Genomic DNA, 14,068 nt, shown 5'->3' on the forward strand with positions numbered 1-14,068 from the left:
ACACACTTACATGTTTGAGTTCAAACAGCACTTTCCTGGTGAGCTCAATGCGTTTCTTGTTGACATACTTAATGGCTGTTACGTTTCCCTGGAAAAGAGGCAGCAATGCACATTAGTTTCACCCTGATTGCTGTCGTGGGCTAAGCAAAGAGTCTGAGGACTTTGGAGACAGAAGAAATGCCTCATCATTTACAAGAAAAAAAGAGCAACATAATGCGTTAATTAAGCATCATCCTAATTAATGGAGAAAATGATGACATGCGGACATGAATAGCACTCATGCTCAGGGTTCTGCTTAATTGGAGAGGAGCTAGATCAACAAATGAAGAACTGGCCATTAGCCTGGGCAAGCCGATGGTATTATGGAGGAACTAAAGACGAACCCTTCCATTATTTGACATGTCAGTATAGGCAGGATATTTTTAAGTATAAAAAACCCAGCACACAGATAGAACAGTAATTAGTAAAACAGGAATGAATGAATGTGTTGGAATGAATAAGACTAAATAATAAACCTCTTATTTTGTCTTTTCATTGTGTATTTTCAGCCATTGTGAAAAAGAAGTACAATTTAGCATACTCTTAAAAATAGTGCTTTTTACAGAAACAATGTACTTTAAAAGAATATACTTAAGTGCAAACTGAATACAATGTTTTCAGACAATTGCATGAACATTTATTAAAGCTTAAATTTATGTTAAATGCAATTAGCAAAACGTTAGAGAGCTAATTCGACCTGAGGACTTACTGTAAGTACATCTTTATATGTAATTTCAGAAAAACTTCTATTGTCTTTGAAATATGGTTAAAGTGTACTGCCGAATGTACTGACAAGCATTTATGGTAAACTATTAATACACATAAAAAAAAAAAAACATTTGTAATCACACATTTGTAATGATGATGTTGCAATTTAGAATTTAAAATGTATTAACTTTAAATTAAATACACAGTTAAATTAAAGTTAAGTCCTTTACATGTGATTTAGCAATGTTAGTCAACACATCAAAATAAGTGTATGACAAAAGATCATTAATTTTTTTTAAATGTACTTAAAGTAAAACTTTTAATTTGACATTATTACAAAGTGCACTTTTTAAAGTGTACTGTTAAGTACTCTTCAAGTACACTAGAGTGGCCTTCTAATTAATATTTTAGTACAGTTCTGAAAAAAATGCTTTCAATATTTAAAGTACAGTACATGCGCATATTCGAAACAATTAGGCACACTTTCTTAATTCACAAGACCAAAAGATTCCTAAATTTAAAACGGATCATGATTTGAAAATCATCCAATCAGATAAAAAATAAAAGACAAAAAGATGGGCAACACCCCCCCCCCCCCCCCCCCCCCCCCCCCCAACCATCAAATATTTAATACCTTGTAGTAGCCAGTCTTGGCATAGATCTGGAAGTTTCCATCCATAGTCAGCAGTGAGCCGCAGTTAGAGCCTCTCTGTGTGTGGAAAGAGGAGTAAGACATGAGCATGTTTACTTAAACCATTGGAAACTCTTCGAAATGACAGTGTGTGTGTACCCCCTCACCATTGAGATGGTGAGTTTGCTGCAGGTTCTGCGCAGCACCTTCTCCAAGTTACTCATCTGGATGTCCTCCCAGTGCACGCGCCACAGCTGAGCGGTCAACTCGTTCTCCAGCTTCACCTTCCTGATGCCCGTTGAGTGACAGACAGAGAAAGAGACAGAGAGAGTACAAGAGTATAAATATGCAGAGGAGAGGGACAATGAGAGAAGGGATGCAATGGGGAAACATCAGATAAAAAAAGCAAAGGAGAATTACAGACCCACGTTAAAGATAGTGAGTCATATATGTTAAATAAGAAAAGCCAATATGTGTGTCACTGTCAGCAATGGAATATTTAAATGGCACGTGTAATAATAGATCAGATATCCTTCAGAGGCAAATAACTTTGATATTTTATTATTAGAAGTATCAGCATTTTTGTCGCATGCAGACATTTATAGAATTAATACAGAGCACAATAAACACAATCGTATTGTCTGTAGGCCTATATATAGTTGGGCTATTCTACAATTACTTATAAGACTTATAATAATAAGATTGATTAAAATATATATTGTTTCCTATAAAGGAAGCGTGTACACTGCACTTAGAAATTTTGTCATTTGAAAGTGAGCAACAGCATCCGCCAGAGCAATTGTAGTGACCCATTGGAAAATTTGGTATTCATGGAAACGTGGCTGTAAAAAGAGGTAGATGGAATTACAGAAACAGAAGATCACCAATGCACGGATATCTGACAGTCTAAAGCAGGGTCTCCAACCTTAATGTGAGAGAGCCTTTGAAGGGATAAAATAATCTACTTGAGCCAAATTGATATACATTAAGAATAAACCGTCTGTGTCTTCATAATAACAATAACACATTTTCACTGCTAGTTATTATTTGCGTGGAAAGGGTCGACGTGTCCCACTGTTTATGTTCATCCCTAATCCCCTGTCATGTTTCACACACAAAAAACTTGTTTTTTTTTAGTTTACGAGCGTGACAACCCCATTATATATCCGAACCTGCACATTTTCTCATTCTTGATTCTAGTTGTCTGCCACGTCATAGAACGTGAGAGCCACAGAAAACTGTGTAATCATTAACATTTCAAGACTCACACCTTACTGTCAGTCCCAAACAGTGACTATGAATGCAGCCATCATGGACATTTTGTATTACCGATAGATGCCTTTAATTCTTGGCTTAACATTTGTTTTTTACATTTATATTTTATGAGAAAAGATTTGAATAACATGTAAAAAGATTAATGGCAGAAGTTATGGTAGGTTAAACTTAAGGAGTAATCAACTGACAAGAAAAAATAATCAATAGATTAATCGATCATAAAATAATCGTTGGTTACTGACCACGTTTGGTTTTGGGTTTTGTTTCATGTTCACGTTTCATGTCTTTTATTCTGAAGTTTAGTCATAGTCATGGTTCTTAGTTTGTCGTGTCATGTGATTCTCTGCTCTGTTTGTTATGGGCTCATGGGCAGGAGCGGGCTCTGGTGCAGACTCATGGGCTGGGGACTCTGGCGTGGCGGCCATGATGGCTGATAACACTGCTGTGGTGATCATGATGGTTGGAGACTCCGGCGTGGCAGGTACGGGAGAGTTGCAGAATCCCACGTCCGCAACTCCCACAGTAAACAGGGATCCAGAGGCTTCCAGCACATGAGCCAATGGGTTAGACAAGACAAACCAAGAACCATGACTATGATTAAAATTCTAAATAAAAGACATGAAACATAAAAAATCGAGACGAGACACGAGATTGGGTTCACGAGATTTTTGCACAGTATTTTTACGAAATCCTCAATGACAAAATTCATGACTGGAAAAATTGTCTGCAGGAGCATTTTTAAATGTTTTAACTGATCATCTTGTAATGAATACCATTTCAGTTCTACTTTCTAAGTATGAATTATCATATGCATTAAAAAGACAACCACTCAACTGTCTGGCTTTTCTCCTGTATGATTTCACATGAGTCTCTTCAGACCGAACTGCGCAAGAATTATGAGCTTCCAGAACTTCTGATAGAGGCTGTGCTACATCCTAATTGAACTCCTTTCCACAAATTGAACATAGAAATAAAAACAGTATGAATAACAAAAATAAATAACAGTGTTTTTTTAGTCTTATTAAGTGCAAACAATAAGTGGAACCATAATCAAACTACTCTCTCAATATTCAAAGTTCAAACAGAGACCAAAACAGAGACTAGAGCTAAGAGGTGATTAAACCTACACAGCCCAGCCTAAGATAGGTTTGATATTGGGAGACAGGCTATTGTATGTAACCTAAATTGTGTGCATTCAGGGAGCTCGCGTTTTACTTTCGCCTTCGCGATCGTTCATACTTTGTGTACAGGGAGCGGCGGTGCTGAGCGTGCATTCTACAAGATTTATCAGACGCATAGGCTCTTTTGCGCAACGACTCCGCCATGGTCTTGTCAGTGACAGTCACACTATGGTCAGTCATCTCTCACCTTACTCTTGTCACGTGATCAGTGAACCATTTAATCAACATGCATATTTGATATAGGACGTCAGACATGACTTTCATTCGTAAACTGACAATACTTTCAGGCTATATTTTGTATTAATTCAAGGTAAATGCTGTTTAAGTTAACATTTGGTTGAAATCACAGTATATGGTTGAAATACAATCCATCTCTGTCATCATTTACTTTATTGCTAATTTCACCCTCACGCTCTGTCATGGCAATATCGCAAGACAGCTTTTCACCTCCGAGATATCTGTCATAATACATCATAATGTTTAAGTAATTTCTATAAATGTATATGACTGGGGAATATGCAGGTCATCAACTCCTTCTTTTGGTCTTACACACACAGAACCTTGTTAGTCTATATGCAAGCAAAACTTTTGACAGAAAACTCTGACCCTACTCAAACTCTAAATAGAAATATATGTAACACTATGTGTAACATTTATTTAATGTTTTTAAATGTATATAAGTATATAAGTTATAAGTCTAATTAAGTGCAATTAAATAAAAATAAAATTATAGTAATAGAATGTGAACAGCTGAACATCACTGATCTACAGCATATGTGGACAACAGTTTAAACTTTGCCTTTTTAACAAAGCACAACCATCATTGGCTGCAATCCTCAGCATGAATTTAACAGAAATCATATGCATTTCATTGTCATTGGATACATGGCCACATATCGAATAAAGTGATGAAGTCATGGAGACGTAGAATGAGCTGCTATATCTGTCTCTGTCGTGGTCTGGCAGTAAGTTCCCTAATTAAACATCAGGAACAGATAGAGGAGAAAGACAGAAAGAAAGACAGACAGAGAGATATAATATATCAGACCCATATCGCCCAAAGATCAGTATTTGCACACTATGTCTACACTGCAGGCCAATGACGCAACAAAAACAAGAACGCTCATGTTATAATCAATAAAGCTTCATTAAAGCGCTCTAAATTTGTTATGTCGCTCGCTCTCAGTATAGACACTGTGTTTAACTGCACGGGTTTCAACTGACCTGTATATGAAGACGGTGACCGTTACGATGATGATAAAAATGAAGCACACCACTATGGAGATCATCTGGTGCATGGTGACCGTCTCTGAGGAACAAAACCAAGAACACAGTGTCCACAGATCTGAATTTCATTATATTTCACAGAGACAGCAGTAAAGTAATCTGAAATTCTGCAATCATTTCATACATTTTATTCTGTCATGTATTCATACATTTTATTTCAGTATTTAAAATGATAAAATAAAGTTTCAATGGGGACTTCATGAAACTGACAGAAATCCAAATTTACAATGAGGGCTTTTGCTAAGTAGGCCACTTTTTCTTGACAAAGGACTAAATCTTAATCAGATGGGTCATTTCCATTTCATTCCCCGGTACATTTCATGTTTTCATCATGTGTCTTAATATGCTGGAACTTTAAACTTACATTCACGTTGATGATCACATCAGTATTTTTACCTGTTTAAAAGTTTGGGGCCATTTAAAAAAAAGAGATTTATACTTTTATTAATCAAAAATGCATTCAATTAACGCGTAACGCGTCTTTGCATTGACTTAACATTGAAATCACTCGCGCCTGACGTGCTATTCGCGTCCGGTGTGAACGCACCATTAAGCAGCAAATCATCATATTAGAATGATTTCTGAAGGATCATGTGATACTGACTACTTGACTAATGGCTGATGTAAAAATCACAGGAATAATAATAAAAATATATATACTCAAATTGAAAACCGTTATTCTAAATTGTAATAATGTTTCACAATATTACTGTTTTACTGTATTTTTGATCAAACAAATGCAGACCCGGTGAGCATTAGAGACTTTTAAAAAAGCATAAAAAAATACTACCAATCGCAAACTTTTTGAATGGTAGTGTAAATAATTCCCCTATTTTGATATGAGCCATTTTGGTCTGGGTCCTTAATGACATAATCCTCCAGGAAGTGACAATTTTGGAGGGAAAACAACAACACAAACATTAGTAAGTATTAGATGGATCTGATGAATCCTGTTATGATTTGTGCTATTAGTTGGTTTCCATCTTATCCTATCATTTGTATGGTCATCCTATAATTGGTGTGGTTGACGTGCCTGATCTTTACCAGAGCATATTACAGTAAGCCTGGTGTACCCTTTCACAGAAATACACCCGTAAACACAAGCATTTTACTTTAAAAAATTTATGAGACCACAGAGAAAATGAAGCCCTCACAATAATGATGAAATACTATGTGGTATTTTTGGATCTGTTATTAACCTAAACTTAATTACGTAAGATTATAGAGCTGTATTAAAACAACATGGAACATTCCTTGATTTAATTATCACGTTAATCATTAACCCTAAGTGTTTCAACCCACTTAAAAAAAAAATCCATTAACTGGTCACTACAGTCTTCATTTCAAAGCTGATTGCACAGATTCTACTTTAAAACAGTGCACTAAATTATAATGATAAACATTACTTGGCAACGCTTTACACCTCTATATATAATGTGTGCAAATGTATACAAGTATGTAATACATTCCTGAATATGCATGTGTGTATATATAATTATAAATGCAAGCACATGGAATATTGATTTGAGTCTAATTTATCTAGGAAGATACATTTTGGAACATGATTTTGGCTGAGAATAGTGGAGTCTGGTGTCTTTTCATACAGATCTATTATTGTATGAGTTATATGGGTCTGCACTTACTTGCCATGCAGGAAGGGTTGTCATTTTTGAAGCCACACAGAGGGATATTTGGAGGCGGACTTCCCTTCAGCCAGTGCACCTTCATCCCTGGCTCTGGAATCATCTGTTTCTGGCTGCCACTATACACGGACACAATCTAAGACACACAGCAATCATTTCAGAAGTGTTGAGGAGGGTTTAGCCAGTTTTGTATTTTAAATGTGAAAAGGTGTACGTGATCAGCTCTGTACCTGATAAACTCCTGTATTCGTGTCAGTCATGTCCCATAGAGCAAAGTCAATCTCCCGATCGCCTTTCTCATCTAGCTGAACGAGTCCGGTAACCCCTTTGAAGATTAGAAAATAAATAGATCAGATGTTCATTCTATGCTGAAAAAAGGCTGGAGTGTCAGGCTGCGCAATGCATTTTGAACCTTATTTCATTGTAAGTCTCCCAAATTAACCCCAAATTAATTTAGTCATATGGGCAGTTTAAATTTATATTAAATGCAATTAGCTGAACTGACAAAGCATGTATGGTAGACTAAAACACACTTTAATTAAAACTTGCATATAGTACATTAAATATATTTGTAATTTAAATCTAATATCTAAAAACACACTACAGTTAAAATGATAATCAAGTACTTTACATTAGTAACGCTTTAGTTAGTCAACACATAAGTGTTCTTTATTAAAATGTAATGATTTAAAATGTACTTTAAATTTTAACTTTTTAATTGACATTATACTGTGAGTACACTTTTTAAGTGTACTGAAACATAATCATGAACGTGTAATCTCTTTAAGTACACTTATGGTGCGTTCACACCGGACGCGAATAGCGCGTCAGGCGCGAGTGATTTCAATGTTAAGTCAATGCAAAGACGCGTTACACGCGTTTTACGCGCGTAACGCGTCTTTGCATTGACTTAACATTGGAATCACTCGCGCCTGACGCGCTATTCGCGTCCGGTGTGAACGCACCATTAAGGTACCTTTTATTTCCTAAAAATTATATTATCTGCAAGTACAATATATATATTTTTTACTTTTAAGTGAACATTCAATACAACTAAGCACGCTTCTTTTTTTCTTTTTTTTTACACAAGGATTGTATTTAGCATTCGGTCTAATTTGCACTGGAACATCATTAATCATTCATCATGTAGCAGTTTAAATATCATTGATGGATGAACACAAGGCTAACGCAGTCAGCAACAGATGCACAGCACCTGTAGAAAAAAAAGGAAAAAAAAACGTGGCTAAAACACACAGGGGAAGGAGGCTAAAAGATAATCACACCTCATTTATCCAGTAGATTTTCCCATCATTGATGCAGTAAGCACTGAGCAAGCACACTATGCCTCTTGCCAGCAATGTGACTCATTCCCGGCGCTCAGCATTAATGCTAACAAACCTGACTGTGCTTTTCTGATGGCACTGTGCCCAGCACACCTGAGTTCTGCGAACCCATGCAGAGGCATTCAATATGCTGTGATTTAACAAGCCTAGTTTCTCTTGGCTTAGTAAAAAACAACAAAAAAAAACAAAAAAAACACAACTAACAAATGGCTTATTTCCATTTGACCTATTAGATATATCTAAACAGATATTTAAAATGATCACAGATAGCTCTCTTAACAGAAAATGACAGCTTTTAACGTTAGATTTAGAGGCATTTTTAGGTGAAATGTTTTTCTTCTCAGGGAAGAAGCGTGTGTGTGTGTATGTGATAAATAAACTGGCCACTGAAGTACAACTGAAAAAGAAATAAACGTTAGCACTATTTTTTTAAAAGAAGACTTATGCAAATAATATACTTTAAAGAATATACTTGTGTAAACTGCTAAATGTTTCAGATACTTAAAGCTGCAATCCGTAGTTTTTCCTCTTTGTTGCCATCTCTGTTCGAAATATGCAATTGCAGTTACTCGCGGAATTATCAACTTTACGTGAGTTGTGAGCGCGGATGAATCCAATGTTTTGAGGAGAATGTGTGGCTGTGTCAGTCACCGCGCCGGTGTGGATACTGGCATTCGGAATCACAGATTATACTTTTTGGAAGTATGACCAACATAAGAATTTTCAAATGTAATCTGAAAAAGTAATATCCACTTTTGTTCTGACCAACTAAGGAAAAAAAATCATTGCAGTAAATCACGCTGATTAAATCTAACGATCGCTTATATAAACCGTGCAAATTATACTTTGTTCTCAAATTGTTCATGTTAACAACATCAGCATTGCGTGACTACATTTAATGCCCTTCGATATTTATTAATCTTTAGATAGATATTTTTCCCCACAATAGTGACCACAGGCTGTAAAGCTTTATTAAAATAAACTTCTGTCATTATCTCCACCTCCCTCAAGGTATTTAAATTAAATAAGACACCTATGCAGGTTAGTGTCATTAAGTTACGAGACACTCTAGAACCAGTGGCATTTGATGTTATTGATGCCCACCCTGAACCGCACTAAAGTTGATTAGAAAAAGAAAAAAAGAGAGAGAGAGAGAGGGGGGGGGGGGTGTTGGATAACAGCATTTTTGGATGACCTATGGCATAAATAATTATAGAGGCATGCTAAGAATAACTGAATTTGTGGAGGAACTTGGGTGATCCACAACTAATCCTGATTCTAGTTATAAAAGTCTTAGAGAGTTTCTATTCCTGAAGTCTTTTACTCTACGCAGATTTCCCCTACAGACCTTCTATTTTTCTTGTCAAAATGGTGTGAAAGGATTTGAATACATAATAACTTCAAGTATTTTGTCAAGCTGCAGACCGTTTCAACCCATGACGTTTAAATGTGCGTCATGAGTCTGGTGTATATCGCATTCAGTGTCAGCGGGTTAAAGAATGACTTTTACTGCCTTGGCTTGTTGATACTGATCAATAGTGCTCACCATGGGAAGCAAGACAGAGACAGACTGCAATGGAGATGAGCATGAGATGACGTGCTAATATCTTGGGAGTAGAAACAATAATGAAGCGACTCTGAAAATACAATAAGACTGAATCGGGCAAGAGCATGATGAGAAATCAATGCGGAATAAAGAGACTTAAAGACTGTTGTGTCTAGAGAGACTCTAGAGAAAATAGATGTTGTGAATGCACATCTCTCTCGGCGGTATTTGTTATTTGGGCTCCCATGGTCCCAGCGGAGAGCCAGGTTCAGACAGCAGCATAGAGTTTCATCCCCGGCACGGCAACACGCTGTTTCCATTTGAGCCACACTAATAGGGCGGCAATATACTGTGTGTGTGTGCAAGCGTGTATGTGTGTTAAGTGAGGTTACGTGCTTGTGTGCATGCTCAGGGGGTGTTTGTCTCTCCTATCGAGGACATAGTCCCCCCCCCCTCCTCAATATCTGAGCCGGAGCGTACCTGTTTTTGCAGCATCAAATTGAATGAATTAGAAAAGTGGTTACTGGAGCCTGACACAGCGTGTACTCTTTGAAACAGCCCTTTTAGTCAGACTGATGTCAGAGGAAAACATCTTTTTATGAAGTTCTATGTAATATAAATATCTATGTAATTAGACTGTGTTAGTGTTAGTTTGAAAGCCTCCCTCTTGCGTGAAGCGGCAGCAGAAAAAAAGCAGCGCTGCCGTGATTGGCAAGGCTTTCTTCCTGTAATTTCAGCTCTAATTAGCTTGGTATTTAGAAATAACAGTAGTGAAATTACACGTGGGGTTTGTTGTTCCTAAAAAAACAAGTTGCTTACTTTAAGAAAAAAAAGCATAGGCTAAATAAATGAATGCTAATATAAATAAATGTATAATTTACAGTCCTCTTAGTTCTGTAATAGCGTCCCTGTAGCTTGAGAGGTAGAACGTGGAACTAGCAGGGCATGGGTTCGATTCTCAAGGAAAACATATACTGATAAACATACATTTAATAAAACATTTGACGAATGTGATTATGGTAAAAATGTCAACGCCAAATAAAATTACACATAATCATTAAAAATATACGTGTAAAATGGTTCATTACAATTTACCAAGAATTAGAACATTTACAATTTTAAGTTACATTTGTTACACAAATTTTGTAGAATCTTAAAGTAAAGTCCAGTGAACAAAAAAGTAGTTTCATTACTTTTATTACTATTACTATGTTTTATCAACATAACTTAATGACACGAATAAACTGAATATCACTGAGCACCAGGGTTATTATAGTTAACATGAAACTTAAAATAAAACCATAAAAAGCATTTTTGTTACTTGATAGAACATTAACTGAAATAAAATAAAATATTAAAAAGTTATTTACTTATTTTACATATTTCAGCTGCCAAAAGCAACATTTTTAATTTTCATTTATTAGGGCCCAAGCCTTGAAAAGGCGAAGGCCCTATTGTTTTCCTTCGGATTATTCTTCTTTATTATTTATTATTTATTATTAGGGCCCAAGCCTTGAAAAGGCGAAGGCCCTATTGTTTTTCTTCGGATTATTATTTATTAGGGCCCGAGCACCGATGGTGCGAGGACACTATTGGAATTGCTCTGTTTATTATTATTATTATTATTATTATTATTATTATTATTATTATTATTATTATTTTCCGCATTTAATCGCATTTTTGAGGGCCTAAATATGCATGAAAACTCACGAAAATTTGCACACGCGTCAGAACTGGCGAAAATTGACATCTGATATGCGTTTCAGAATTGGGCGGGGTAAAATGGCTCGATAGCGCCACCTATAAAGGTTCAACGGAGTGCGCCTCCCGCTACGTTTCACGTACGTGTACGAAATTCGGTACATACATGTAATGACCCAATACCTACAAAAAAGTCTCTTGGAGCATAGCCTTAAACACAACAGGAAGTCAGCCATTTTGAACTTCCTCTCTGATTTTTGTGCAGTTTTTGCCATTTTCAGGCCTCGTACTTTAACGAACTCCTCCTACAGTTTTAATCTGATCATCTTCAAATTTGGTGAGTGTAATCTTAAGGCCTTTGCGACGTTAAATTGCGAAGATCTAGAGTTTTCGTCGAAGGGCGTGTCCTCGGCAACCTGACAAATTTTGATGTTTCGCCATGAAACAGGAAGTTGCTGTAACTCAGGCAAACAATGTCCAATCTGCCCCAAACTTCACACGGTTGATAAGAGTTCAGTCCTGAACACATGACCATGCTCAAATTCAGTTACAGTCATAGCGCCACCTGCTGGCAACAGGAAGTGACATGTTTAACACTGTTTTGGACTCCTAATAACATATACAAAATTGCCAGCAAGTGCTAAACATGTTAACAACATACTAGAAACATGCTAAAACATGCTAGCAAACATTAGCTAAGTGCTAAAGCATGCTATTACTGCAATTAAATAGGAATTTGCTGTATCTCAGGCATTGAACGTCCAATCTGCCCCAAACTTCACACGTTTGATAAGAGTTCTGGTCTGAACACATTTACATGAGAATATTTAGTTATAGTAATAGCGCCACCTGCTGGGAACAGGAAGTGACATGTTTAACACCATTTTGGACTCCTAATAACATATAAAAAATGGCCAGCAAGTGCTAAACATGTTAACAACATACTAGAAACATGCTAAAACATGCTAGCAAACATTAGTTAAGTGGTAAAGCATGCTATTACTGCAATTAAATAGGAATTTGCTGTAACTCAGGCATTGAATGTTCAATTTGCCCCAAACTTCACACGTTTGATAAGAGTTCTGTCCTGAACACATGACCATGCTCAAATTCAGTTAGTCATAGCGCCACCTGCTGGCAACAGGAAGTGACATGTTTAACACTGTTTTGGACTCCTAATAACATACAAAAAAGTGCCAGCAAGTGTTAAACATGTTAACAACATACTAGAAACATGCTAAAACATGCTAGCAAACATTAGCTAGGTGCTAAATCATGCTATTAATGCAATTAAATAGGAATTTGCTGTAACTCAGGCATTGGATGTTTAATCTGCCCCAAACTTCACACGGTTGAATATTCTCATGTTTAACACATTTACATGAGAATATTCAGTTATAGTAATAGCGCCACCTACTGGCAACAGGAAATGACATGTTTAACACTGTGATGCTGTACTAGCAACATATTAAATATGCCATTGAGTTATAAACATGTTAGAAACCTGTTAAAACATGCTAGCAATTCTTAGCTAAGTGCTAAAGCATGCTAATGCAATGAAAGAGGAAGTTGTTGTTACTAAAGAAGGCAATGTCCAATCTTTCCCAAACTTTACACGTTTGATAAGAGTCCTGTCCTGAACACATCTACATGACACTTTTCAGTTATAGTAATAGCGCCACCTACTGGCAACAGGAAGTGACATGTTTAACACTGTGATGCAGTACTAGCAACATATTAAATATGCCATTGAGTTATATACATGTTAGAAACATGTTAAAACATGCTAGCAATTCTTAGCTAAGTGCTAAAGCATGCTAATGCAATGAAACAGGAAGTTGGTGTTACTGAAGAAGGCAATGTCCAATCTGCCCCAAACTTCACACGTTTGATAAGAGTCCTGCCCTGAACACATCTACATGACAATTTTAAGTTAAAGTAATAGCGCCACCTACTGTCGACAGGAAGTGACACGTTTTACACTGTGATGCATTACTAGCGACATATTTAATATGCCATTGAGTTCTAAACATGCTAGAAACATGCTAAAACATGCTAGCAACACTTATCTGAGTGATAACGCATGCTATTATCCCCATAATAAAGGACATTTTTGTAACTGACTTTGACATACTCCTATATTTACCTACTTACATGCACAATGCCCACCGTGCTCTGTCTTCCTAAATCCACCGGGTGGCGGTTGGCACGGGTGCGAGGGCCCTTTCATCGCTGCTTGCAGCTTTAATTATTATTATTATTATTATTATTTTACTACCTTTTGGGCACTTTTGGGGGCCTTAACGTGCTCAAAAACTCTTGAAACTTTGCACAAATGTCAGAACCTGCGGCCATCAGGGCCCGACTGAAGCTGGGACCCGGGCGTGGCAGGGGGGCTCGCCAGCGCCCCCTGGAATGGGATTCAAAAACATGTCCATATCTCAAACACGCTTGCATGTAATAATATGAAACTCGGTACACATATAGATCTCATCGGGCCAAACAACTTTCGTGCTCTAAGTTTTACGCCAGTCCAACAGGAAGTCGGTTATTATGGGCTGGATGGAAACGCATGTTCTGGCATTTGAAACACTTGTCCTAGAGAATTCATCGGATGACCACGAAACTCGGTGTGCATGAAGTCAAGACATGGAGGATGCTAAATTGCGAGGGGATTTTTGATATCTCGAACGGTTTGGCCGTGGCGAGGAAAC

At 36.9% G+C, this 14,068-nt stretch overlaps 1 protein-coding gene across 1 annotated transcript in view; it reads right to left on the minus strand.

Moving 5' to 3' along the window:
* Positions 1–14,068, minus strand: part of npr1a (natriuretic peptide receptor 1a) — a 96,842-nt gene that overhangs the window by 12,247 nt on the left and 70,527 nt on the right. The window contains exons 6-11 of the mRNA XM_079591273.1: positions 6,995–7,089; positions 6,765–6,900; positions 5,059–5,143; positions 1,546–1,666; positions 1,382–1,456; positions 3–88 (exon numbers count right to left, since the gene is read on the minus strand). Coding sequence (XP_079447399.1) covers positions 3–88; positions 1,382–1,456; positions 1,546–1,666; positions 5,059–5,143; positions 6,765–6,900; positions 6,995–7,089 — 598 coding nt within the window. The remainder of the gene's footprint in view (positions 1–2; positions 89–1,381; positions 1,457–1,545; positions 1,667–5,058; positions 5,144–6,764; positions 6,901–6,994; positions 7,090–14,068) is intronic.

This window comes from Phoxinus phoxinus, assembly GCF_949152265.1.
Source record: "Phoxinus phoxinus genome assembly, chromosome: 19".
In the NCBI taxonomy this organism is placed as follows: domain Eukaryota; kingdom Metazoa; phylum Chordata; class Actinopteri; order Cypriniformes; family Leuciscidae; genus Phoxinus; species Phoxinus phoxinus.